Genomic DNA, 27,435 nt, shown 5'->3' with positions numbered 1-27,435 from the left:
ATCTCTACATTACTTCTAATACCTAATACAATATAAATACAATGTAAATAGCTGTTATACTATGTGCTTTAGGGAGTAAGTATGTACATGGTCAGGAAACAATTTTTTCCCAGTTGTTTTTGACCCAAGGTTGATTAAATCCATGTATGTGAAACCCAAAAAGGAGGGTCAGCTCTGGGTCATGTGGTAATTCTATTTAGTTTTTTTGAGTAACTGCCAGACTTTTTTAGACAGTTTCGTTATTGTTGCTCAGGCTACCACCTCCCAGGTTCAAGCAATTTTCCTGCCTCGGGCTCCAGAGTGACTGGGATCACAGGCATGCACCACCATGCCCAGCTAATTTTTTTGTATTTTTAGTAGAGACAGGGTTTTTCCATGTTGGTCAGGCTGGCCAAACTGCCCAGGTGATACGCCTGCCTTGGCCTCCCAAAGTGTTGGGGATCTGTAGGTGTGAGCCACCATGCCCAGCCTCCATATTCTTATTTCCCATCTTTTGGATTAGAACTATCCTAGTAGGTGTGAAGTTGTATCTGGTTTTTATGTGTTTCCCATAAGACTGACAAATAATACTTTTTCAGAGTCTTGCTCTGTCACCCAGGCCAGAGTGCAATGGCGTGATCCTGGCTCACTGCAGCCTCTGCCCCCTGGATTTGAGCAATTCTCCTGCCTCACCCTCCAGAGTAGCCGGGACTACAGGTGCGCACCACCACACCCAGCTAATTTTTGTACTTTTAGTAAAGATGGGTTTCACCATGTTGGCCGGGCTGATCTCAAACTCCTGACCTCAGGTGATCTACCCGCCTTAGCCTCCCAAAATGCTGGAATTACAGGCGTGAGCCACTACCGTGCCTGGCCCTAAACATATTAAATATATTAATATAGAGGTTGAGAAATTTTTAGAATTTGGATATAAGCTCAGTGAAAGGGTCACAAGTGCTTTTTCAACACTGATCAAATTATACTTTCCTGAACATCTGCTTCACATCTCTCAAATTTTAGGGTAGCTGTGGCTGTCTGGCACAGACAAAAAGGAAATTGACAAACATGGATGGTTTGAGAACTTTATTTTTTAAACAGTTTTTCTCCTTTTTAAACTTGTGTTCTTAAGAACTTGTTTTCTCATACTCCAATGTTTGCAAAGTTTTCTAAGCCCCCTCTTCTTGGCTCATTACTCAGCCCTCCACTTTACTCTCCATCCTTTTTAATATTATAGTTCGGCCAGGCACGGTGGCTCACGCCTGTAATCCCCGCACTGTGGGAGGCCAAGGCGGGTGGATCACAAGGTCAAGGGATCAAGACCATCCTGGTCAACATGGTGAAACCCTGTCTCTACTAAAAATACAAAAAAATTAGCTGGGCATGGTGGCGCATACCTGTAATCCCACCTGCTCAGGAGGCTGAGGCAGGAGAATTGCCTGAACCCAGGAGGTGGAGGTTGTGGTGAGCCAAGATCGCGCCATTGTACTCCAGCCTGGGTAACAAGAGCAAAACTCTGTCTCAAAAAAAAAAAAAGTATAGTTCAATAGTGTTTTTATATTACTCATTTAGACTAGCTAAAATCAAGTTATGTATCTTAGTTAAAAGCCAAAACTGATGATCTGGGAAAAAAAAGCCTGTAGTGACACACATTGGAGATGCTTTGTAATTAGTATATTAAGGAAACAATACATTTCAAGAATTGCTTAAATTCTGATACCCAGATTTAAGCATGTGAACATATGAGACTTTTAAACATACAATTAAAGCTATTCATAATTTGCTATACTACCAACATTAGTTACTTTGGAGCATAAGTCAAATGGTTTAAAGTAATCCTGTAACATACCTAAAGAACACCTTCCTATATTACGCATGCAAATTACTTCTCCATGTAAAGGTCTTTTCACTTTAATTTCTACGTTACCCAGCTCTGAAGTCACTACTCAGGCTTATCATGGTCCACAGACAAGGAGGGGAGCAAATAACCAGGACTGGTCAAGATATATATGGATATATATATATATATATATGGATGGCACAGCAGAAGGAACAATTTTGGAAGTGCAAGCCTTCAAGAAGCAGCATATTATGATAAACCCCTCCTACAGAAAGGTATCATTTTATCACTGATACCACAGGATAAATTATATATTATGCCATCTTCAAGTAACAGTTGAGGCAATAGAATAAATGCAGAGGCATTACAATGATTCCCACTTAATACAAGAACTATACAGACCAACACTTCTCTACAATTTTCTTATTGCCAGTTAAGTACAGTTTTACTTTCAGAGCTTAACAATGAAGGGTCATACACTGAAGCCAATACATATACCTAGCATTTCAGTCTAAGCTTGTCCACATACATAGCTGAAGTCAATTACAAGGTTTGGCCTAGCAATGCTAGGGGAACTTCTTTTTAAAGTACTTTTTACAGGTATTAAACTTCATTTTGCACACTGAAGTCATCATACATACAGGGCAGTCAGAGCTTTTATATTTGCCTTTATTCTTCATTTAACTTTTTAAAACACTACTATAGTTGATTAAAACAAAAACAAGAGCAAGTAGTGAGCATATTATGATTACATCCTTACTCATTCACTACTGCACATAAAATGCCAGCAGTGAGTGTTATTCACTGGCCCATTAAGAGGTCTGACACTGAACACCACCTCTGGGATGATGTTCATCATCCTCATATGCTTCTCCATTGTAATGGCGCCGTCTTTCCTGATTTGGATCAAAGTCCACCAGTTCTACTTGATCCATCTCATCAGTCTCTTCCACTTCCTTCCTCTCCGGTAGGAGTTTTTCCAGCAAAGACAGTTTATCAGGAGAGAGAAAGCCATTCTCAGGGAAGTTTACCTTCAAAAGAAATTTTTAAAGTTCAATCTGTTTTCATCATTAGCTCCTTAAGAGTATCATGGATTCACTTTCCCCAGAAAAACACAGTGCATAGCGCACTCTCAACTAGAGTTCAAGGATTATGACCAAAAGTCAGGCTTCATTAAAAAAAGATTGTATTAAATAAAACTGTACTTATAACCACCATTGTTCTATCCAGCAAACTAACTTTGAATACTAAAACCCGTCCTGAAACAGTCTAACTCTTCTCATGAGGTATTTAAGAAAGCTACTCTTACTCTCAAAAGGGTAGTTCTTTCTTATCCAAAGATATTTTTAGGCCTGTAATCTCAACACTTTGGGAGGCCGAGGTGGGCAAATCACCCAAGGCCATGAGTTTGAGATCAGCCTGGCTAACATGGTGAAACCTGTCTACTAAAAACTCAAAAATGAAACCCATCTACTAAAAACACCAGCAGGTGTGGTGGCAGGTGCCTGTAATCCCAGCTACTCAGGAGGCTGAGGCAGAATTGCTTGAACCCAGAAGACGGAGATTGCAGTGATCCAGTATCTTACCACTGCACTCCAGCCTGGGCGATAGAGCAAAACTCCCTCTCAATAATGGGGAAAAAAAGATGTTTTAATTAATATCTTTTGTGATGAGAGGCCAATTTAAGACTGAAATTGACTGGATTGCTTTATACCTATTAACAAATCAAGCATTACACTATTTTGCCATGAAATCTGCAATTATAAAGTGCCTCTAAACTTTAACAGTTACAACTTATAATTAGTAAAATAGCCACTTGTCCAGCACACCCTTCCCACAATCTGTCTTTAAGTATCCAATTAATGATGCAAATACCCCATCCTCAACCTGGTTAACAAAGAATGCTCACTCAACATTAGTAGTATTAGATAAAATTGTTTCGAGATAGGGTCTCATTTTGCCACCCAGGTTGAAGTACAGTGATACAATCTTGGTTCACTGCAGCCTTGACCTCCTAGGCTCAAGCAATCCTCCCACCTCAACCTTGAGAAGAACAATTGCACTACAGGTGCATGTCACCGTACCAGGCTAAGTTTTGTACTTTTTGTCGAGATGGAGTTTTGCCATGTTGCCCAGGCTGGTCTTGAACTCTTGAGCTCAAGTGAACCAACTGTCTAGGCCTCCCAAAGCACTGGGATCATAGGCGTGTGCCAGAGGCATGTAACCAGATCAGTGTATTAATTGCTGGGTAAGGAAAAATATAAACTTCAGATTGCTTGGCATTCAGAAATTTTAATTCTCTCTCTTTTTTTTTTTTTTTTTAAAAAAGACAGGGTTTCACTATCTTTTCTAAGGCCGGGTTGCCCAGGCTGTTCTCAAGCTCCCAGGCTCAAGATATCCTCCTGCCTCAGCCTCCCAAAATGCAGGGATTACAGGCATGAGCTACCATACCTGGCTGAAATTTTTACATTTTTTATTTTAAAAATCAGAGTTTAGTAAGCCAGTTGTTCTTCTCAAATATAAAGTACTTTACAGCTTACCTTAAATTCAATGATTAGGCGACCCTTTTCATATGGTCTACGATAAATTGGCATGCCTTCATTTAGTACACACTTGATATCTCCATGCTTGACAATCTGACCTAAAAACATTGAAGCCAAGTTCTTCTTTAAGTATGGTCACATTTTTATGAAGCAGAGAAAATAAAGAACAGAGAGCATTGTCCTAGCTCACTGGCAGAAGTAAAACTTAGGTGGCAAAACAATCCTGTTACTTTTCATGTATGGGTTTTTTAAGGGCAGACAAGAGAGCCAAGACCTTATAACTTCATCTCAGCCCAGGAAATGGTACGTAACCAAGGAAGAAAAACAATGCGTTTCCCTCTACTGTGTTATCAGGAGACAAGGAAAATACTAGAATAGAAAAGAGAAGCTTAAGCTTGCCTAGTTACCATACCTGGATGAGAGGTGATGACTATGGTTCGGTTGTCAAGAGTAGATATCGGCTTTTGGAAGCCACACAGTGCTTCAACCAGCTGTATGTCCATACACATGAAAAGGTCTTCTCCTCGTCTGCATAAAATATGACACATATTTACATTTTTCAAATCACCAATCAGTAGATGTACCAAAGCAGGCTATTGTTTATTGGTTTAATAAAAGCAAGGGTGTCTTTTGTAAAGATTCTCTTTTCTTCCCCCATTGTAAAAATCAAACAGAGCAGAGATATGGGAATAGCACACATGTAGAACTTGCCAGCCCTGTTTCCTAGATAAGGATTCAAAGTCATTCCACACACTCTAGGCAGCCTTTACCATTTACCATCCCTGAATTGTTTCATTACCTAATTTTTAATCTAGTTTCTCAGAGGGAAAAAAATAACAAAACTCACAAGAGTGAGGCTTAGGTTGGGCGGTGTAGTTCACACCTGTCATCTCAGCACTTTGGGAGGCTGAGGCGAGTCAATCACCTAAGGTTGGGAGTTCAAGACCAGCCTGGTCGACATGTTGAAACCCCTTTCTACTAAAAATACAAAAAAAATTAGCCATGTGTGGTGGCACACACCTGTGATCCCAGCTACTCAGGAGGCTGAGGCAGGAGAATCACTTGAACCTGGAGGCGGAGCTTGCAGTGAGCTGAGATTGTGCCACTGCACTCCAGCCTGGGCAGGGTCCTAGATAATTTAGACTCCATGAAATTAAATAAGGGGGTTATATGACCAATTTATTTTTAATTGACTTTAAGAATTTCCTCATTGATGTACCTGAAATACAGTTCCTGGCACACTGTGAGTGAATACAGCCTTTCATATTTAACAGCCCACTTCCTCCTCATGCTTAGACTTTCCTCTTTTCCAGCCCACATTAATAAAATATCTTTAATCTTTAATACTCTTCTCAAATGACAACATCAAAATCCTAAGCTTGACAACCCTTTCCATTATCTTCAGACATTTGTGAAATACTTTGTTTTTTTGAGACTAAGTTTCACTCTTGTTGCCCAGGCTGGGGGTGCAATGGTGCAATCTGGACTTACTACAACCTCTGCCTCCCTGGTTCAAGTGATTCTCCTGCCTCAACCTCCCAAGTAGCTGGGATTATAGGTGCCCACCATCACGCCTGGCTAATTTCTGTATTTTTAACAGAGATGGCATTTCACCATGTTGGCCAGGCTGGTCTCAAACTCCCAACCTCAGGTGATCCACCTGCCTTGGCCTCCCAAAGTGTTGAGACTACAGGTGTGAGCCACCACCAGCCAAAATATTAATAATTCTAAACAAGTTTAAGATGTTCCCAATTTCACCTCCAGTCCACTTAAAAAAAAAAAAAAAAGATGGGCTCTGTCACCCAAGCTATAATGCAGTGGCATGATCATAACCTTCAACTCCTGAGTTCAAGCCACTCTCCTGCCTTGGCCTCCCCAATAGCTAGAATTCCTGGCCTCAAGTGATCCTCCCACCTCAGCCTCCCAAGTTGCTGGGAATATAGCATACACAGAGGGTCTGTTATGTTTTGATATTAGCTGTGAATATATTTAACACAAACATTTGCTATTAACCATCAGTCTTTCTTGTGCTTCAGTGTTAAGTTCATCATAAACTTGGTATTATTTAGTTCACAATGGTAGACCTGAATTTTTTTTTTTTTTTTTTTTTTTAATTGTGTTGATGCTCTTTACCATTTGGTATGTTTTTGGAGTGGACCTGAATTTATACTTAAATATTGAGTTCTAATTTAAGTTTCCTACAGAGATGCTTTTGGGTATTTACAATTAAAAGCAATTCAATTTATCTTAAACTTAGGATTGAAAATTGGTGAAAGCTTTAAGGCACTTACTTTAAATTGTTTTACAAAAACTGAGGGCAAACTTTTGTCCAGGGATGTTTTCCCCCAGCCATTTGGTGTTTAGGTTCACACAAAACATCTAACTGAAACACATTTTCAATGTTCCATACTCAAGAGACAAAAAGCTAAAAATCTGATCCCATGTATTCAAGCTCTTATGATTCAAACAATGGTTAACAATCTATTACAAGATACATTATACACAGTATAACTGTCTTGCTATATTTTCCTAGCATATCTCCAGGAAATATGTTGCAACAGTAATGGTAAACACATTATAAACAACCAAAACCAACAACCCAAATATGTAAAGATGTCAATTTGAATGGTTTATAAAATTCTTTACCGAGTAAAAACAGCATGGTCCTTCTGATCTAACACAATGATTATATCTCCTGGCTCCAGTCCTGGTTCTTGGTCTCCTTCACCATGGAATGTTATCTTCTGGCCATCTTTCATGCCTTAAAACATTAATTTTATACTCTTAAGGTCAGAATAATAAAATCTATACATAGATGTTTATGCATAAAAATCACAGAAATGACTAAGAAAGCCCACTTTCTTAGTAGTTCAGTCCAATCTGTGCCTGAAGAAAGGTATCATAGTGGGAAATACAAACTCTAGAAGCAAGGACCAGCCTTCAAATCTCAGGGCTGCTATTCACTGGCTGGATTACTCTGGGAAAGTAAGCTGCATATCCTACCCAAGTTTCAACTTTCCCACACCAACACATTATGATTGTCAAGTGTATCAACTAAACAGTTATAAGCTGGTACTAAACCAGTGACTGGCAAACATTGGTTATAACCAAAAAATGTTAATTAACTATTTCAATTTCATTACTTATAAGAACATATCAAACTACTTAAGTCTAACAGCAATGTAAATCAAGACCCTTCTCACTGTTGTAGTATTTATATATATGAAACTAGAAAAATTTAAAATCTATAATCTTAATTCTTGAGATAGGCTATTGCTCTGTTGTGCACGCTGGAGTGCAGTGGCACAAACATGGCTCACTGCAGCCTTGATCTCCTGGGCTCAAGTGATCCTCCCACTTCAGCATCCTGAGTAGATAGGACCACAAACCAGCTAATTTTTGAATTTTTTTTAAAATAGAGATAGAGATTCTCATTATGTTGCTCAGGCTGGTGTTGAACTCCTGGACTCAAGGGATCCTCCTGCCTTGGCCACCTATAGGGTTAGGATTATAGGTGTGAGTCATGGTGCCTGCCAAAAATTCGTATTTTTGTGTAAGAACTATTCAGTTTGGCCGAGCACGGTGGCTCAGACCTGTAATCCCAGCACTTTGGGAGGCAGAGGCGGGCGGGCAACACGGTGAAACCCCATCTCTACTAAAATAAAAAAAAAATTAGATGGGCGTGGCAGCATGTGCCTGTAGTCTCACCTACTTGGGAGGCCAAGGCAGGAGAATTGCAAGAACCCAGGAGGCGGAGGTTGCAGTGAGCTGAGATTGTGCCACTGCACTCCAGCCTGGGCAACAGAGCAAGACTGCATCTCAAAACAAACAATAAAACAAACAAAAAAAACCTATTCAATTTGTTCCCCTTAAAATTACACTTTGGGGAGGCCGAGTCAGGAGGCTAGCCTGAGAATAGCACCCTGGACCACAGGAGTTCGAGACCTTGTCTCCTTTAAATTAACAAAAAAAAAAAAAAAAAAAAAGAAAAAGAAAAAGAAAAAAAAAATCAATCAAAACTAGACACTCCCTTAGCTCATATGGTCCATAAAATACAAGGAGAGTATTTATTTTCTAACAGGGCAAGAAATTTTTAAACAGGCTTTTTTTTTAAAAAACTAAGATTTCCCCAGCCCTCACCTCTGACCCACATATTTTAGTTCAGTAAGGGTTTGGACAACATTTCTTAAAACATAACTGGTGTAAGAAAACCTGTGTTTGTACAGTATTACACCGAAGCAGTTATCTCCTGATTATTTCCTGAGATCACTCTGGTTATCTAACAGAGCAATCTTGTTTCACCTTTTAGTATGGAAAATATTAATCCTGTATAAACAGAGCCAACAGTACAATGAATTTCTACATATCCATTCAATCTGGCTTCAGCAGTTATTAACTCATGATTAATATTTCATGTATTATACCCCTGCCCATGCCCCCCACAAATACTTTCAAGTAAACCCCAACCATAACCATTAACCCAAATACTTCACTGTTTACCTCTTATATAAAGACTTAAAGCAATATCAGTATCATACACTAACAAAATTAAACAATCTGTCTTTAATCGCCTATCCATGCAAAATAACTTGTTATGCTAGTGAAGCAATTAAACTCAGCTAGGTTTTCCTGAATAAAAACAAGGATAGGCATAGCACAAATGTCTTCACTTGCTACATAGTTAGGGTATTAATTTAAAGTCCTTGCTTAGTGTCCATCATTGATAGGTTCTTGGAAATTGCTTTAAATGAAATGACACATAACAAGACCATTTTTCCCCCTCCCCTGTGTTATAGTGACATGACATTGAGATCAATTTGCCAGAAGTCCCAGTTTCCAAGAACCTATCAACAACATTAAGTGAAGACTTACTCTATATGCTATTGGTATCAAGAACACCTCAAAATATAAACCCTAGGCATGGGCCCATTAAGGGGAAAACAGATTTATTAAGTTCAAAAACTGGCCAAGGAAACTTACTTTTACATTTCAATGCACTACATTCTTAGGTGGAAAACCTTGGGGGATCAGAGAGGCCAGTATCATGAGTCATGTGATAGAATCCTATTGCAGCCACTTAATGTAGATTTGTATACTGATATGGAAATATGTTCAAATATTAACAGTTCCAGATTGGTATCATACCATAGTACACTATAATAGAAGTTCCATTTAAAAATAGCAAAATCTGAAAAGAGATTACCATAATGTTGATTTAAGTTTCCTCTGGGGTTACATGCATTTCTAAAATTTCTGCAATGTACACATATTGCTGTAATACATCTTAAAATATTTTCTTAGGTTAACAAAAGTAAAATTAAAAAACTGACAAATTAACTCCCAAGAATACAAAAAGAAAAAGGTTATATAGTTATTTCTAAATTTGGAGCCCAACAGGTAGGGAAGTGTCAAGTCTAAAAAAAGGAAAAGTAATTTAAATTGTTTCAAATCAAGTAATGGAACATTTAAATACAACAGATGGGCAAGTAAGCCAATTAAGTGGGCCAAAAGGCTTATTTTAAACAAGTCCAGCCCCCACATGGTGGCTCACATCTGTAATCCCAGCATTTTGGGAGGTCGAGGCAGGCAGATCATTTGCGGTCATGAGTTCAAGACCACCTGACCAATATGGTGAACCCCCACCTCTACTAAAAATACAAAAATTAGCCAGGCATGGTGGAACGCTCCTGTAGTCCCAGCTAGTCAGGAGGCTGAGGCAGGAGAATCGCTTGAACCTAGGAGGTGGAGCAAAGATCGCACCAGTGCACTCCAGCCTGGGCAACAGAGGAAGACTCTGTCTCAAAAAACAAAAAGAACATGTTCATTAGTTTAAAAAATAAACATGAAGCCAGGCGTGGCGGCTCATGCCCGTAATCCCAGCACTTAGGGAGGCTGAGGTGGGTTGGTCACCTGAAGTCAGGCACTGGAGACCAGCCAAGCCAACATGGTGAAACCTGGTCTCTACTACATTTATGGCACCAGTGATGTCAAAAGATGACCCTATTATATTAAATAAAGACATTCCTAATATATTCTCTATTAGTAATATACCAATGTGCAAAATTGTCTGAATGGAAGAACATTATTTACTAATGTTGCTAAGAGCTATTCCTGATAGGACATGTAACCTAATTAAGAATGGTTTTTAAACAATTATAAAATGTTAATAAACCTGCTACAGCATTCAACACTTCAGAATAAGTAGCCCAGAACTCACCTTTGTCAATATGAACTTCTAGAATCTTCTTCTCTCGAACTATCTTCCTTCCATTGCAGCTTTTACATCTATCTTTAGGACTGATCCGCTCCCCATGGCCCTGGCACTCCATGCACACAGACTGAATTTGCTGAACCATTCCAGGTCCTATCTGATGAATTCTTATTTGCATTCCAGTACCTCGGCAATTGGGACAGCACTCTACTGCTCCTTTCTTACCTCCTCTACCTACATTTAAAAGAAAATTAACGTATGAATTAGTAGTGTATACAGTAATAAGTGTTTTAGGAAGACAACGCCTAAATGCTGTACTTTTAATATTTTCAAGGTCTGATGGAATGCTACCCTCCAAACATACAACTGATGAGATCATTTTAATGAGATCTGTTCTCCAGTAAGTAACTTTTACTTATGAGAAAAAAAGACACCAAACTAGCTTGATCCCAACTGTATTTAAAATATACACAGAAAAAAGTGCTGATATTTCTTTAGGTAGCAGGCTCAGTTCAGGTAGTTTTCTTCATATCTGCACTCCCCGAAAATCTAGGTAGTGTACATGTGTCAATTTTACATATCCAGGAAGTCTTAGCTCCTTATTGAGGTGTCATATTAAAGATGTTAAAAAAAAGAACACACCATACCTTCGCATTTGTCACAAATCACATTCTTTTGCAAAGCCAGTTTTCTTGTTGCACCATTATATAAGTCTTCTAGGGTTACTGAGAGCTGATGTACAACATTTTTACCTGAAACGAAATATTTCTCATTATAAATCTGTTTAAGATGCTGGATCTTATTTAGTTGTGCTAAAGGCGCTATAAACAATGCGTCAAAGGATAATAAAAGATGAGCCTCACAGGGTACATCTGTTGACTACCTACTACATACACAGAATGTTCACATTATCACAGATGATCTTCAAATGTGACGTAATCACAGATGAGGAAAATTCAGGTCAAAGATTAAGTATCTGCCTAAGTGCATAGACATGGCCATCTTGAAAATATGGTAAGCAAAACATTACCTTCAAAGTCACTTGAGAAAAACCAATGTTATTTAAAAGGGCACATTTCACAATAATCCAAACATTCATTTCTGTCACTATATATTCTTTGAAGCTTTCACTTAGTACCGTATTAAGCAACATGGCCAATTACTTCATCCAAAAATTCTTTAGCTCAGTAAGTTCTCATTAATCAAGACTGGCCAGGGAAGCTGATGTATTACTGATCCACCACAGAAGAGTATCAATTTCTGCTTCTTTCTGATTTAGTAGAAAACAGCCCATTTACTGCTAGGCCAGCACTGGTTGTTCTAAAGGCCAAATTCCTCATACCTTTTATAACAGCATTGTCCAACAGAACTTTCTGCAGTGATAAAAATGTTTTATATCTGTTCTGTCCAACATAGCAGCCACCAATCACATGCGCTTACTGAGCATGTAAATGTGGCTCTTTAGACTAAGAAACTGTATTTCTGTTTTTGTCTTAATGAAACCACACATGGCCAATGGCTACTAAGGAGTGCCTTACTTCACTTAAATCAGAATGGGAAGTGGAAGGTTGAGATCACATAAGGACACTGAGGCTACAACTGCTAATAAGTTAGTTCCTAGCTAGTGATCCTTCCACAGGGACTTATTCCCAACAATATTACTGCCTTTCCACCTACTGAAAAAGTTCTCAAACTCCTTTCTGTACAACATGCCTAATAAACATTTTAACTTTCTAATCAAGCATGAATTACCATTAATTATGTCCTCCTGCTTATAGCTCCACCTTTAGTTTTGGCATGCTAAAATTTAGCTGCCCTTATTTTGTATAGTGTTGAGAGTATACGGAAGGAAAAATAAAGTTTCTAGAGCTTCACAAAGCACATTTCCCCCAAAATAACCTCTCAATATGACCTAAAGCCACATAAAAGAGCTTGCCAATGTTAACTTGCAGGTCAGTTCCTTTTAAGGTAAGTGGAAAACCACCACTACTTTTTTAATAATGATTTACTAAGCAAGTGATTTAGATTGTGGACTTTTTAAGAAATTTAAATATCTTTTTTTTTTTTTTTTTTTTTTTGAGACGGAGTTTCGCTCTTGTTACCAAGGCTGGAGTGCAATGGCGCAACCTCCGCCTCCTGGGTTCAGGCAATTCTCCTGCCTCAGCCTCCCAGGTAGCTGGGATTACAAGCACGCGCCACCATGCCCAGCTAATTTTTTGTATCTTTAGTAGAGACGGAGTTTGACCATCCTGGTCAAAATGGTGAAACCCCGTCTCTATAAAAACAACAACAAAACAAAAACAGAATCCTTTCTTGAAGATCTTTAAAGAACTGAATAAACAGTTTCCCAAATCTTTCCGAACCTTAAGCTCAAAGTGAAACTTAATGGCTTGCCCATTCATTCTAAAACTGGGTCTGCTCATCAGCCCTTGTTTGTATACGCTATACTGGGAATAAAGTGAGACCAATTTCTCTTGAACACTTTATTCCTACCTATGAGCAGTATTTCTAGAGCCCATAGACCACTTTCCTGATAAATATATTAAATACATATATTTTGACACAATAAAGCTGAAGCAAGATTAGATCGGTGGCAGGCAATGAGCCAGTTTTCAGCCCTGCTCTCTTGGCTTGCCATATAAGCTTGAAGAAGTTTTAGGTTTCTGAACTTTAACTCACTTTCATTTGAAAAAGACCACTGTATCTACCATCAAATTCCTTTGGGGCATGATGGAACATCAAATAGGATCTGTAAAAAGGGCTTTGAAAATTATATTGCTATACTTTGTTCTCATAATTTGCTTTTTTTGAGATGGACTGTGCTGCCCAAGCTGGAGTGCAATGATACAATCCCAGCTCACTGCAACCTCTGCCTCACAGGTTCAAGTGATTCTCCTGCCTCAGCCTCCCAAGTAATTGGGATCACAGGCCCGTGCCATGACGCTTGGCTAATTTTTGTAATTTTTTTTCTGAGACAGTTTCACTCTTGTTGTACAGGCAGTGTGCAGTGGCACAATCTTGGCTCACTTCAACCTCCACCTCCTGGGTTCGAGAGATTCTCCTGTCTCAGCCTCCCAAGTAGCTGGGATTACAGGTGCCTGCTTAATTTTGTATTTTTAGTAGAGATGGGGTTTCACCATGTTGGTCAGGCTGGTCTCGAACCCCTGACCTCAGGTGATCCACCCACCTCAGCCTCCCAAAGTTTTGAGATTACAGGCATGAGCCACAGCACCCAGCCATTAATTATTGTATTTTTTTAGTAGAGACAGGTTTTCATCACCTTGGCCAGGCTGCTCTCAAACTCCTGACCTCAGGTGATTCACCTGCCTCGGCCTCCCAAAGAGCTAGGATTACAGGTGTGAGCCACCATGCCCGGCCTGTTCTCATAATTTATGTTTGATAATATCTAAGATTTCTGGAAGCAGTCATTTGCTACCACTCGATTGGCTCTTTTTTATATCCCTTAAATCTCATTTTTAAAAAAAGACACCATAAATCAGAGGCAGCTTATGGTCAGTCTGCAACATTATACCACGTAAACACGCATTTAAAATGGGTGATTTCTCAAAGATCTGCTGTGACCAACAGCTACTTTTAATTAGCTGCATAAGGACTAGTTTCTTCTTACCTCTCCTTTCTCTCTGCATCCTTCCTCCTCCTCCAAAAAACATATCAAAGATGTCCATGGGAGAGCCAAAACCGCCACCTGCTCCACCCTCTTTAATTGCCTGTTCTCCTCCTTTGTCATATAATTCCCTTTTCTTTGCATCAGAGAGAACTTCGTAAGCTTGAGATATCTGTTTAAACTGTTTGAGAAAAGAGGAGTGAATTTCATTTTTTTTTTAAAAAACAGGTATTACCTAGCCACTATATTACACTTATCTTAGCTAAAAAGGCAGAGAAAGGATCATAGTTACTATATTAGACACTCAATTTCAGGCCTTAATAGAAATACTACACATCTGACAAAGAACTATTATTCAGGTATGTTTAAGAGTATGTACTACTTGCCTTCTCTCCTTCATTTGGATTCTTATCAGGATGGTACTTCAAGGCCAGTTTCCTATAAGCCTTTTTCAATTCTTCCTGAGTAGCATTGGGTTTGACTCCCAAAACATCGTAGTAAGTGGTTTCTTTCACCATCTTCTACTGCCTGAAATAAGAAAATGCAACTTTAACTGGCAGTTTTAATTAGTAAAAATGAGAGCTAAGGCCGAGCAATCTGCTCTTTGCCAAATCCGATTGTAAGAACACCCCCTTCCTAAATTTCACCAAAAAGGTAACAATTCCTGCGATTCAGCTATAAATTTGAACAGACAAAACAATCTAATAATCATTATCAGAAAATAATTCAAGAGCCGTGTTCTAGCAGCTGGTTCCCACTCTCCCACACCAAAGCTTCCATACTAATAGAACACAACTATTATCTGGATTCTTCCCGTTTGCCCTAGAGTTGGTGACAGCTGTAATCAAAAGGGGCACTAATAGATTCAGTCTATTGGTCATTACACTATCACCGTCTTTGGTAAATCTGATAAACTCCACATACTCCCCAGAAAAAGCCAACTATCTGGGCACACAGTGGCGGGGGAAGTGGTTTATAAAACCGGTTACCCGCTCCACACAGCAAGCCCCCTACCGCCCACGGCTTACAGCTTCTCCACGTTCACGGCCGAACCCCTCTCGCACCTCAGGCCGACAGAGTTTAACTACCAGCTTTCCCCCTGCACTTGGCGCGACCGTTAAGGTTTTCTTCCTTTCTCCCTCCCACCCTGGATCCAAGTGGCGGAGGGGAAAGCCCAGCCCTCAACAAAGAAAGGGAGGGGAGACAGGAAAAGCGAAAGCCGCGGCCTCCGCCCGGCTCCCCCCGCAGCCCCTCGCCCCTGCCTCCCAGTGCGCGTGCGCAGGGTCGCCCCCCCCCCCCCCCCCCCCCGGCCAAACGAGCGTGGACGGGGAGGGGGGCCGCGGGAGCGCGCACGGAGGGGCAGCCGAACGCAGCAGCTCATCCGAGATCCAAGGTTGGGTAGGGAGGGAGGTCCAGGAAAGGTCTTGGACCCATTAACTGTGGGTGGTGCCGGGGATGGGTTGCCAGGGTACATCAGCCCTCCTAAAGGGAAATCGTGGGACCAGGAACCGATAACGCTCCTGCCCACGCGGCCAACGGCCTCTCGACCGCGGCTCCATCCGGTTTCCTGGCGCCAATGGCGCCAGCCAAGGGACTGGGGGAAGCGCGAGGGCTCAAACTCACCGGTGAGCGGACTGAGGTCGGTGTGTGAGGAAGCGGGAAGGAGCGCAGAGCTGTGCGGAGCTGTGCGCAGCTCGGGCAGCTACCGCTCCTCCACCTCTCACCGAGCGTTCTGGAAAGTTCCTCCCGGCGCGCTGCAGCCGTCGTCTTTTGTAGCCGAACCCTGGCGCGTCACTCGCCGGAAGTCCCTCCCTTCTTCGCTGCTGCCACCGCCCCGTGGTTACCTGGGCAACGGCGCGGGGGCGCACGGGTCGGGAGGAGCTGCGCCGAAAGGCCTTGTCGGGGGTGGGTGGTAGCCCGGCTTCCCGACGCTCGTGGAATCTTCTGGAGCCCTTTCCTCCAGTCAGCGAGCCCGGGAGTGCGGAAGCCTTCGGCTTTTGGGCCATGGCCCGGGAGCAGTGCAAGTCCTAGGGTTCCCAAATCAGTGGGGCGGCCGCGAGGGCGGGAAGGGCTCGAGTACAGTGACCCATCGGGAGTTTTATGTGATTGGGGAAGCTATTGGAACAAAGTCTTGCCCCGCTCCCACCCTTCTGCTGGCGCCTTTTTCTCTGCCAGGGAACCCGCTGAGCAAGAAATGCCGAGCCAGGTGGGTCTAGTCCCCAGATCAGTAGCATAGGCCTTGGGTCTTGCTGTTTTTCACGCGCGGTCCAAGATAGCATAATTCAGCAAATTGCTAAGTTATTAGGGCTTTTTGTGCAAGTCCAGGCCCCTAGACACATGTTATCTGCCCTGGACCTCGCTGACTCCTGCAGCTTAGAGCAGAGAGTCTGGGACTGAGCTGAGCAGTGAAACCTTTGAACCACGTTTGATGCACAGTAGGCCGTGGACTCCACTGGTCAGGCTTTCACCCTTTCACTCAGGCTACAGAGTAGCAGCAAGATGGCGAAAACAATTTAATTATTTGACCTGACTTTCACATTATAGGGGTCAGTGAACCTGGATGTACAATCTGCAACGTGAGCCCTTGGACCTTAAAATGATACCACGGGTGTTTAATGGGAATTGGGGTCCGCCTTTTTATTTAGGACCACAACAGATATATCAGTATCTAGCACCAAGAATGGTGGAGTTTGCCAGGCGCAGTGGCTCACGCGTGTAAGCCCAGCACTTTGGGAGGTGGAGGCGGGCTGATTGCTTGAGCTCACAAGTTTGAGAAGGCCAGAGCAGCAAAACACCGTCTCTATTTAAAACAAAAAACTGGAGATGCAGAGTTGAAAAGCCCCAGTTAGATTTTAGTGAGAAGCCAAACAATTCAGGGAAGCTGTAAGTCTGAAGTCAGCAGGGGAGAGGCTCCTATATTAACCTGATCAGGGAGAGTTTCCGTGGGAAAATGGCAATTGAGCTGAGTTTTGAAAATGGGAGAAGAGCCGTGGACAAGACACAGGGGAAGGCTAGACTATGGTGTGGAATATGTTGTTTTTAGGAAATTGTAACTAATTGGATATAGCCAGAGCTAAGGGAGCTAGAATGGCCGAGGTGAGGCTTCAAGCTAGTTAGGGCATGCCTTTGTTGGTATATATGCTAGGCTAAGGATTTTGAACTTCATTGTTGGAAGCATCCTCGTGCTACCTCTTCAAGCCTTTTCTCTTTCATTAATTTTAACTGCATTCCAGTCACAGAACTATCTGCAGTTTCCCGTATGCACCTTTTCACTTTCGAGTGCTTTTGCCTTGGCTAACAGATGCCTGATTTTTTTCAGTCTTAGGTGTTGCCTTCTTAATTATCACCTCTGGTATAACCTTTTTCGTTTAAACCAACGAAATTAGTAAACGTCTAATATTGCCAGGCAGTGTACTAGGGCTTTGTAAGACAAAAATCACGTAAGTCAGGCTGGGCTCGGTAGCTCACGCTTGTAATCCCAACACTGTGGGAGGCCGAGGTGGGTGGATCATCTGAGGTCAGGAGTTCTAGACCAGCCTAACCAACATGGTGAAACACCATCTCTACTAAAAATACAAAAAATTAGCCAGGTATGGTGGCACGTCCCTGTAGTCCCAGCTACTCGGGAGGCTGTGGCAGGAGAATTGCTTGAACCTGGGAGGCGGAGGTTGTCATGAGCCAAGATCGCAGCACTGCACTCCAGCCTGGGCGACAACCAGACTCTGTCGAGTCTCAAAAAAAAAAAACAAGTGAGTCATGGCCCTGCCTTCAAGGAGCTTACAGCATGAGGAACCAGAAACATAACCAGTTGAGTGATAAATGCTAATAAAGGAAGAGTAGGGGGTGCTGAGTAGAGGAACCTTGCACCATCCAGATGAGTATCCCGGGCAGAGAGATTGTTAAGTGTGAAAGCACGAACTGTTAATGGAGAACAATAAACAATAACTACATAAATATCATTCATGGGTTGTAGTCCTGAAATTCCTATTTTACTGTAACATAGACTGTGCCTTTGTGAATCTAATGTTGGTTAAGCATGGTATCAAATCACTTTAACCAAGAGTTTCAACAATTAATGTTACCCTGTCTACCGTGTTTAGTATTTCTGCACCAGGAACCCAATTGAAATTCCCACAACTTTTGAGAAAGCTGCAAATGTGTTGCAAGCATGAAAATACCTCCTTGAGACCACCAACTTGATTATGAAATCTGATATTGAACATACTTTTAACGTCTATAAGCTCATGTATTAAGTGAACTAAATTCTTTTTGTTGTTGTTGTTGTTTTAGACAGTTTTCCTCTTGTTGCCCAGGCTGGAGTGCAACGGCGTGATCTTGGCTCACCGCAACCTCCGCCTCCCTGGTTCAAGCGATCTTCCGAGTAGCAGGGGTTACAGGCATGCGCCACCACTCCCGGCTAATTTTGTGTTTTTAGTAGAGACGGGGTTTCCCCATGTTGGTCAGCCTAGTCTCAAATTCCCGACCTTAGGTGATCCTCTCACCTCGGCCTCCAAAAGTGCTGGGATTACAGGTGTGAGCTACTGTGCCTGGCCCTAAATTATTTCAAAAGTTATTTTTGTAATTAGGCCGGGAGTAGTGGCTCACATCTGTAATCCCAGCAGTTTGGAAGGCTGAGGAGGACAGATCGCTTGAGCTGAGGATTGCGAGACCAGCCTGGGCAACATTGTGAAATCCCGTCTCTATAAAAAATACAAAAACTGGCCTCTTGAGTGTGGCAGTGCATGCCTGTAATGTCAGCTACTCCGGAACCTGAGGTGGGAGAATGGCTTGAGCTGGGGAGGTGGAGGCTGCAGTGAGCTGAGATTGGACCACTGCACTCCAGCCTGGGCAACAGACCTTGTCTACAAAAAGAAAAAACAAATTTTTTTTTTTTTAAGTAGAGATGAGGTCTTCCTATGTTGCCTGGTGGGACTGGTCTCAAACTCCTGTGCTCAGGTGGTCTTCCAGTCTTGGCCTCCCAAAGTGCTGGAATTACAGTCATGAGCCATGCCCAGCTGAAATTCTTTTTTTTTTTCTTTTTGTATTTTAGTTTGGGAGAAATTATTAATAAAATAAGGGTCATAAAAGCTGGTTTAAAAAAAAAGTATATATTTGCTTGTATATGCATAGAATATTTCTGAAGGACACATAGAAATGTGTAATATGGTTGGGTTGCCTGTGGGGAGAGGAAGTGCTGGGTAGAAGTGGATGGGAGGAAGAATTTCATAATACAACCTTCTGTAACTTTTAAAATTTTAACCTCTGAATGTAGTACTTAACTCAAAGAATTAAACTAAGATAACTTGTCATTCCTAATAGCAAAGTTAGGTGATTCTTAGTTTCTTAAAAATTATCATTACAGGCCCAGGCCTGGAGGGTCATGCCTCTAATCTCAGGACTTTGGTGGCTGAGGCAGGTGGATCCCTTGAGCCCAGGAGTTTGAGACCAGCCTGGGTAACAAGGCGAAACCCCATCTCTACAAAAATTAGCTGGATGTGGTGGCACAAGCCCATAGTCCCAGGTACTCAGGAGGCTGATGTAGGAGGATCGCTTGAGCTGGGGAGGTGGAAGTTGCAGTGAGATCATGCCACTGCACTCCAGTCTGGGCAACAGAGCCAGTGAGAATTCGTCCAAAGACAAACCAAAAAACGAGGAAACATAATTGCTTTAAGGATCTTGCAATAAAAAAGAAAAATCATCACTACATATCTTCTGTTTGACACTTTTTTCTTTGTAGAAACCTATTTCAATGATGTTAAAAATATGTCCTGAAGAATATTCTGGCTGGAAAGTAATTGAAGTTAACAGTTTTGGCAGGGCATGATGGCTTAAGCCTGTAATCCCAGCACTTTGGGAGGCCTAGGCAGGTGGATCACTTGAGTCCTGGAGGTTGAGACCAGCCAGGGCAGCATAGTGAGGCCTTGAATCTACGAAAAATTAAAGAGTTAGTGTGGGGGGTATGGGCCTGTAGTCATAGCTACTTGAGAGGCTGAGGCAAGAGGTAGACCTGGGAGATCAAGGCTGCAGTGAGTGGTGATTGCACCACTGCACCTAAGCCTAGGCCACAGATCATGACCCTGACTAAAAATGAAGCTAACAAAGAATTTAACAGTTTTAAGAAGCATTCTTATGTAAAAAAAACAAAAACAAACTAGCAATAACTTTGTATGTGATCTTCGTTTGTATAGAAATGGCATCATTATACAAACTGTTTACAACTTGCCCGTTTCACTTTGTCATCTTACTATGTCAGGATAAATATTAATCTACTTAGCAGGCACCATAATTTATTCCCCTATTGAACATTTCAGCAATTTCCAATGTTTTACAAACTGCTAAAGAGAAATTAGCAGATAAAGCTTTGAGTACTCATGCAAGTACTTCTGTTGGATGTATAGCTTGAATTGAAATTGCTGAGTCAACATGAATGCAGATTTAGAATTGTAATGAATAAGTTTCCATATTGGTTTGTAACTGCTTCCAGGAGTGTGTGAGTGGGCCTTGCCATGAGGGATTCTGTCTTTTGTTGTTAAATCTTTGCTAAGCTTAGAGATAAAAAATGATACCTTATTGTTTCAAGTTTCTTTATTAGTAAGTTTAACCATGTTTTAAATGTTTACTGACTCTCCTGTCACCTATTCATATTATTTTACTATTTTTCTATGGTATAATTCCACTATTTTAATAATAACACTTTTAGGAATAGATATTAGTCTGTCATGTGTTACTATTATTGTCTTTAGAATACTGTTAGCTTTTTACTTAGTACCTATATATATATTTTTGGCCATATAAAGATTTTAATTTTTATGTAGCTAAATTTTGACTCTTCCTTTTTGGCTTTTTTCTTCTCTCCATCTTCCCCCTCCCCCTTCTCCTTCACCAGTCCAGCATTATAAATATAAATCTGTTGTCCCAGGTTTACAGGTTTATGTCTAGTTCTTTCATTGTTTCTTTTTTTTTTTTAAACAGTCTTGGCCAGGTGTGATGGCTCACGCCTGTAATCCTAACACTTTGGGAGGCTGAGGCAGGTGGATCACGAGGTCAGGAGTTGAAGCCCAGCCTGACCAATATGGTGAAACCTCATGTCTACTAAAAATACAACAATAGTTGTGTGTGGTGGCACATGCCTGTAATCCCAGCTACTCAGGAGACTGAGGCAGGAGAATCGCTTGAGCCCAGGAGGTGGAGGTTGCAGTGAGCCAAGAGCATGCCACTGTACTTCCAGACTGGGCGACAGAGCGAGACTCTATCTCAAAAACAAAAACAAACGTAATGGGCTTGATATGTTGCCCAGGCTGGCCTCTAACTCCTAGGCTCAAGTGATTCTCTTACCTCAGGCTCTTCCAGTAGCTGGGACTACAGACACCTGCCACTGCATCTGGAATCATTGTTCCATTTTAAACTTAAATTTTTTATTCAATCTAGAAGTTATTTTGGTGTAAGGACTGAGGATTATTTGTAAGTAACTGATCTTTATTTTTCTCCAAATGGCAAGCTAGTTTATCTAACACTAATCTTTTTTTTCCTGAGTGATGCAAAATGTGCCCACCAAACTTTTTTTTTTTTTTTCAGTAGAGAAAGGGTCTTCCTATGTTGCCCAGGTTGGTCTTGAATTCCTGGGCTCATGCACTCCTCCTGCCTTGGCCTCCCAAAGTGTTGGTATTACAGGTGTGAGCCACCACACCTGGCCACCACTTTTTTTTTTTTTTTTTTGAGAAGTCTCACTCTGTTGCCCAGGCTGGAGTGCAGTGGCATGATCTCAGCTCACCGCAACCTCTGCCTCCTGGGTCCAAGAGATTCTCCTGCCTCAGCCTCCCGAGTAGCTGGGACCACAGGCATGTGCCACCACGCCTAGCTAATTTTTTGTATTTTCAGTAGAGGCAGGATTTCACAGTGTTAGCCAGGATGGTCTTGATCTCCTGACCTCATGATCCACCTGCCTCCGCCTCCCAAAGTGGTGGGATTACAGGTGTGAGCCACCACATCCGGCCTGCCATTTTTAATGTGTACTGAATTTCCACTGAAATACATGGTACTACTTCCCTTCATTGTTCTTCCTTTTTACAATATTCCTTGCATTTTTTAGTATGTTTATTCTTCCAGAGGAACTTAAGAATATTTCTGGCAGATTACCCCAAAATCCCATTGTGAGTTTTATTGTGATTACAGTGGTTTTATATATCAGTTTGGAGAGAATTAGCATGTTTAAAATGTTGACTCTTCCTACTCATGAACATATAACTGTATATTTACTTTCTTCATTGTGTTTTATGATTTTTTTAAATTTTGTTTTTAAACTAGGTCCTGATCATTTCTTCTTAAATGTGTTACCAGGCATTTTTTGTTGTTGTTGTTGTTGTCATGGATGGCCTCTTAACATTATATTTTATTTTAGTGGGATACTTCATAACTTAGTAACTGCATGACCAGATTATACATGTTCATAGAGGTAGCTGGAGATGGCTGGAGGCCTAGCAGGAGCCAAGCAATAAGGGCTTGGGAATTATGCTAAAAAGTTTGAATTTTATTTTGAAGGCTCTTGAGAGACACTGGAGGATTTTAGGGATGGAGTGATATTACCTGTAACAGCTGACTTTTTCCTTCTTTTCTCTTTCCTCCATCTTTTCTTTCTTTTTTGAGGACCTGTCAGGCACTGTGCTGAAGTCTATATAAATGTTACAGTGTTGTAATCCTCATAGTAACCCGTGTTTTATAGCTGATTTGATTACATTACCATTTTACAATAATCACTTGGATGCTAATGTGAATGTTGGATTCTTAGCAGGTTTTTATGGTGAGTGATCAGATCAGAAGTGATGAGGCCTAAATAGAAGAAATGGAGAGGGAAATAAATATAATTATAAAAACATAAAGATGGAGTCTTCAGATGGAGTCTTTGTGACTTGATGCAGAGGTGGGGAGGAGGAGGAGGAATGACTCCCAGCTTTCTGGCTTGAGCAACAGAATGGTTGGAGATGTCCTTCCTGGGGTGGGGAGCCCAGAAAAGAGGAAGAGGCTAGGGTAGGAGCAAAATTGGGTGAAGGAAAAGGTGAGTCCAGGTTTGAATGAGTAGAACTACATCTATACTTTTTTCTTTAGTTTAAAAAGAAAGGAATAATTTTATCAGTACAAAGTGAAAAAAAAATCCTAACTTAAATGCTATTTTTTATGTTTGTATACATTAATTTAAATTTATTGGAATATGCGCCCAGCCCCCTTGCTGAGTTTCTTCGCCGCCGCCACGATGATGTGCGGGGCGCCCTCTGCCGCGCAGCCGGCCACCGCCTAGACCCAGAACATCGCCGACCAGGTGAGGTCCCAGCTTGAAGAAAAAGAAAACAAGTAAGTTCCTCATGTTCAAGGCTGTGTCCTTCAGGAGCCAGGTGGTTGCGGGGACAAACTACTTCATCAAGGTGCATGTCGGTGATGAGGAATTTGTCCACTTGAGAGTATTCCAAAGTCTCCCTCACGAAAACAAGCCCTTGACCTTGTCTAACTACCTGACCAACAAAGCCAAGCACAATGAGCTGTCCTATTTCTGACCCTGACTTTGGGTAGGGTCCTTCCACCAGAAGGCTGGTAATTAAATCATTCTGCGTGGACCACAGCGTGTACTTGGGATCATAAAATGAGCATCTCCTGGCTGCGCCCCTTGGGTGGAAGGGGCCGGATGCAGCAGCTGCTCTTGCATTTCTGTTCCTAAATTTCATTGTGTTGATTTTTTTCCCCCTTCCAATCAGGGATCTTAATTACTTTCAAAATATTTTCAAAAAATAAAATATATATTTTAAATATAAAAAAATTTATTGGAATATTTAGTTTTTAATTAACTGGGCCCAAATTATTTATTTTTTTGAGTAGCACCAATTTGTTCTGGTTCTTCTCTTACCTCTGACTACATACAATTTCAGTCTTTTTTATGAACTCCCTCCTCTATTCCTACCCCCACCTACCACCCCTCATTTTTTTTTTAAGTAAACTTTTTATTTTAGAATAGTTTTAAATTTACAGAAAAGTTGTCAGGATAGTATAGAGTTCCTGTTATTCAGCACTCAGTCTTCCCTATTGTTAAATTTACATTAAAATGTTACAGTTCCCACAACTAATGAACCAACGTTGATACATTATTATTAATTAAAGTTTGTTCTTTATTTGTTTTTCCCTTTTCTGTTCCAGGATCCCACCCAGGACACCACATTACTTTGAGGTGTCATGTCTCCTTGGTCTCATCTTGACTGGCAGTTTCTTAGACTTTCCTTATTTTTAAGGACCTTGACAGTTTTGAGGAGTACATGTCTTTCAGTTTTGGATTTGTCTAATGTTTTCCTCATGGTTAAACTGGATTTAGGAGTTAGGACCACAGAGGCAAAGTGCCGTTTTCCTCATATCATATCCAGGGCATACTGTTAATGTGGCATACGACTGTTGATGTTCACTTTGATCACCTGGCTGAGGTATTGTTTTTCAGGTTTCTCCACTGTGAAGTTACTCTTTTCCCTCTCTTTTCATACTATCCCCTGTACAAGGAAGTCTTACTTATTTTGATAATATTGGCATGGAGACAGGGTCTGACACAGAAGATATTCTGTAAATGTTTGTTGAACTGAACTGAGTCACTATTATTTTGAGTCTTCACAAAAGCCTTGAAGGTAATTTTCTCCATTTTAGCCTTAGGAAAAGAAAACAGAATTTGAATAACCTCAAGTGGATCACTTGAGGTCAGGAGTTTGGGGCTAGTCTGGCCAACATGGTGAAACCTCATGTCCACTAAAAATACAAAAATTAGCCTGGCGTGGTGGCGTGAGCCTGTAGTCGCAGCTACTCAGGAGACTGAGGCAGGAGAATCACTTGAACGTGGGAGGCGGAGGTTACAGTGAGCCGAGATTGTGCCACTGCACTCCAGGCTGGGTGACAGAATGAGACTTAGTCTCAAAAAATATGATAAAAAATTTTTGGTTTTCATTTCTGGCTCCTGGCCAGAGGTCCTAAAACTCTTGAAATTTCCTAAGTGATAAGAGTGAAAGTGGTATCTTGTTATTCATAACAAGCTCCTTTCAATCACATCTGAGTTTGTATTAATGAAGTGACTTTTAGAGAGCCCCAAAGAATGGTGGGGAGCTGGTTGCTAGGGGAACTAACCCATGTGATTAGAAGGTTGGAACTTTCAGCCTCACGCCATGACCTCCAGGGAGGAGAGAGGGGCTGGAGATTACCAGTGGCCAATGGCTTAATCAATCATGCTTACATAATGAAGTCTCAATTGGAAAAACCCTAACCAAAGGGGTGTGGAGAGCTTCCAGATTGGTGTTGTTCAATCCAGCTTCAGAAAGATTGAACTGAAGAGGGCCTGGAAGGTCTGTATTCCTTCCCCAAACTGAGAAATGTAAAAATTCTTTCTAAGTTCTGTGAGCTGTTCTCACAGAACTTAGGTTCTCAAATTATTGAACCTAAGGAAGGGGTTGTGGGAATGCCTGTGCTATGGTCTGAATGTTTGTGCACTATCAGAATTCATAAATTGGAAATCCCCAAGTTGATGGTATTCAGAGGTGGGGCCTTTGGGAAGTGACCAGGTCATGGGATTAGTGCCCTTACAAAAGAAACCCAAGAGAGCTTGTGTGCCCCTTCTGCCATGTGAGGACACAGCTTTGTCTACAAACCAGGAAAGAGGCCCTCACCAGACATCCATTCAGCTGGTGCCTTGATCCTGGACTTCCCAGCATACACAACTGTGAAAAATAAGTTTCTGGTGTTTGTAAGCTACCTAGTTAATGGCAATTTGTTATAACAGCTCAAATAGGTGAAGACACCCCAATTCATAGCCAGTCTAACAGAAGTACAGGAGACCCTGGACTTACTATTGGAATCTAAAGTTGGGGGCAATCTTGTGAGACCGAGCCCTTAACCTGTGGGATGTGCAATAATGTTGGATAATTAATGTCCACACTGAGTTAAATTGTAGGATACCTAGTGGGTGTCTGCAGAGAATTAAGAGAATTGCTTGGTGTGAAACCCCTCCATCCCTGACATTTGGTCTGAAGTATTATGAATAGAGGAACAGTTTTCTTTTTAGCAGATTTTTTTTCTGTTTTGTTTTATGATATATCCCAAGCATCTAGGACACTGCCTGGTACAGAGTTGGTGCTCAATAAATTATGAATGAGTATGCATTGTTCCAGAATTTTTGCCAGGTACAGGGCATATAGTTGTGAAAAAGCAGAGATGGTTCCTGCCCTCTTAGAACTTCCAGCCCAGCACTACACAATCCAGTGATTCTTCTGCCTGCATGGGCTGCCCTCTAATAAACCTCAGGTGCCTAATTGCTGAGCTAAAAGTAGACTTTCCTCTTAGCAGTGAGCAATTTTCAGTTTTGTTTTTGTTTTCTTTTAATTCTAAAACAATGAGGAAGGGAAAGAGTAATGCATTCTATTTAGTTACTCTAAGTTAAAAGTCCACAGTTTTCCTCAATACAAAGACAAAATAGTGTTATCTTTAAAGCTTCAGGCCTGGTAGATAGCCAAAAGAGGTCATGACTTACATTTGGTTTACTTTTTCTTGCTTTTTTTAAACCTAAAGGAAGATGGTTGTAATTTTTTATACTAATGAAGAGTGAAAGGATGTGCAATAAACATGTTTATTGCTGTCTTTTTGTAAACTGTAGAATGCTTCATTTATGAGATCCTGACCTAATTCTTGAGATCTTCTGTGTGCTGTTTGTTGACATTAATTTTTACATGGCCAAAATAGGAAAAAAAGGAGCTGAAATTGTGTATTTGGAGATTTATCTGCTGGTTCAGCACACTTCAACTGTTGTGTCAGCAACAATTCTTTGTCTCACCGTGTTCACACACAGGCAAAATCACACCATCATGGGAAACTCCAAGGCTGGGGATATACCTGAAAAGTGGAAGGAATTCAGGAAGAATACTGCTGCACAAGTATGGGACTGAACAAAACGACTTTTAGTTGCCCTTCAAAATCTCAGACTGTTGGTCTAGATAATGTAAACTCCTAAATCTAGTTTGGCATCATTTATTTAAAAAATTCAGTTGATAACATTTTGTATATATACATCTTCTAGATAATTATTTTAATTCTTCACCTCACTTTGTTGTCAAATGTATTCTAACTTAAGTTTGATATTTCATATGAATTTCCTTCCTGGCACAAAAATTCGGATGCAGATATGAATTGTTTGCCCCATAATCTTGTTGTCAGAAATAAAACTGATGAAAGGAAA

General features: G+C 41.1%; 3 protein-coding genes and 1 pseudogene across 6 annotated transcripts in view; 3 read left to right on the top strand and 1 right to left on the bottom strand.

The window, feature by feature from the left end:
- Positions 1 to 1,047: 1,047 nt before the first annotated feature.
- DNAJA1 (DnaJ heat shock protein family (Hsp40) member A1) lies at positions 1,048 to 15,939 on the bottom strand. 3 transcript variants are annotated; one of them, XM_008998200.5, is made up of 9 exons: positions 15,819 to 15,939; positions 14,582 to 14,723; positions 14,199 to 14,376; positions 11,218 to 11,322; positions 10,577 to 10,804; positions 7,006 to 7,120; positions 4,772 to 4,887; positions 4,357 to 4,457; positions 1,048 to 2,847 (listed from the first exon to the last, which is right to left on the bottom strand). In XM_008998200.5, the coding sequence occupies exons 2-9, from the start codon at positions 14,711 to 14,713 to the stop codon at positions 2,629 to 2,631; spliced, it is 1,194 nt and encodes a 397-aa protein (XP_008996448.1). In that variant the 5' UTR covers positions 14,714 to 14,723; positions 15,819 to 15,939; the 3' UTR covers positions 1,048 to 2,628. The 3 variants fall into 3 exon arrangements, with proteins under 3 accessions (XP_008996448.1, XP_008996458.1, XP_008996461.1); XM_008998210.5 differs by lacking the exon at positions 15,819 to 15,939 and adding an exon at positions 15,224 to 15,449; XM_008998213.5 differs by lacking the exon at positions 15,819 to 15,939 and adding an exon at positions 15,260 to 15,449.
- On the top strand, positions 14,771 to 27,435 carry LOC128932268 (uncharacterized). The gene is made up of 4 exons (XM_078345953.1): positions 14,771 to 14,814; positions 15,478 to 16,401; positions 23,411 to 23,540; positions 24,375 to 27,435. The coding sequence occupies exons 1-2, from the start codon at positions 14,771 to 14,773 to the stop codon at positions 16,109 to 16,111; spliced, it is 678 nt and encodes a 225-aa protein (XP_078202079.1). The 3' UTR covers positions 16,112 to 16,401; positions 23,411 to 23,540; positions 24,375 to 27,435.
- Positions 15,535 to 27,435, top strand: part of APTX (aprataxin) — a 58,301-nt gene continuing 46,400 nt past the window's right edge. Inside the window, exon 1 of one of the 2 annotated variants that reach the window (XM_078370534.1) lies at positions 15,535 to 15,588. The gene's annotated coding sequence lies outside the window, so the exon portion shown is untranslated. Of the gene's footprint in view, positions 15,589 to 25,370; positions 25,553 to 27,435 lie in introns of those variants that run through there. The other variant, XM_054257073.2, reaches the window with a different exon arrangement.
- On the top strand, positions 23,268 to 23,890 carry LOC144582308 (cystatin-B pseudogene; annotated as a pseudogene).

The sequence above is a fragment of the Callithrix jacchus genome, chromosome 1 (genome assembly GCF_049354715.1).
Source record: "Callithrix jacchus isolate 240 chromosome 1, calJac240_pri, whole genome shotgun sequence".
Lineage (NCBI taxonomy): Eukaryota > Metazoa > Chordata > Mammalia > Primates > Cebidae > Callithrix > Callithrix jacchus.
This window is presented reverse-complemented; position numbering and strand designations above follow the sequence as displayed.

Bases quoted from the DNA above. Each gene is read 5' to 3' on its own strand.
- DNAJA1 (XM_008998200.5), bottom strand. From the start codon at position 14,713: ATGGTGAAAGAAACCACTTACTACGATGTTTTGGGAGTCAAACCCAAT. The intron at 11,323-14,198 runs GTAAGAAGAAAC...ATTTCGTTTCAG, and splicing joins GATGCAGAGAGAAAGGAGAG to GTAAAAATGTTGTACATCAG. The intron at 7,121-10,576 runs GTGAGTTCTGGG...TAATGTTTTAAG, and splicing joins AGAAGTTCATATTGACAAAG to GCATGAAAGATGGCCAGAAG.
- LOC128932268 (XM_078345953.1), top strand. From the start codon at position 14,771: ATGAGAGCTAAGGCCGAGCAATCTGCTCTTTGCCAAATCCGATT. The intron at 14,815-15,477 runs GTAAGAACACCC...GCGCGTGCGCAG, and splicing joins GCTCTTTGCCAAATCCGATT to GGTCGCCCCCCCCCCCCCCC.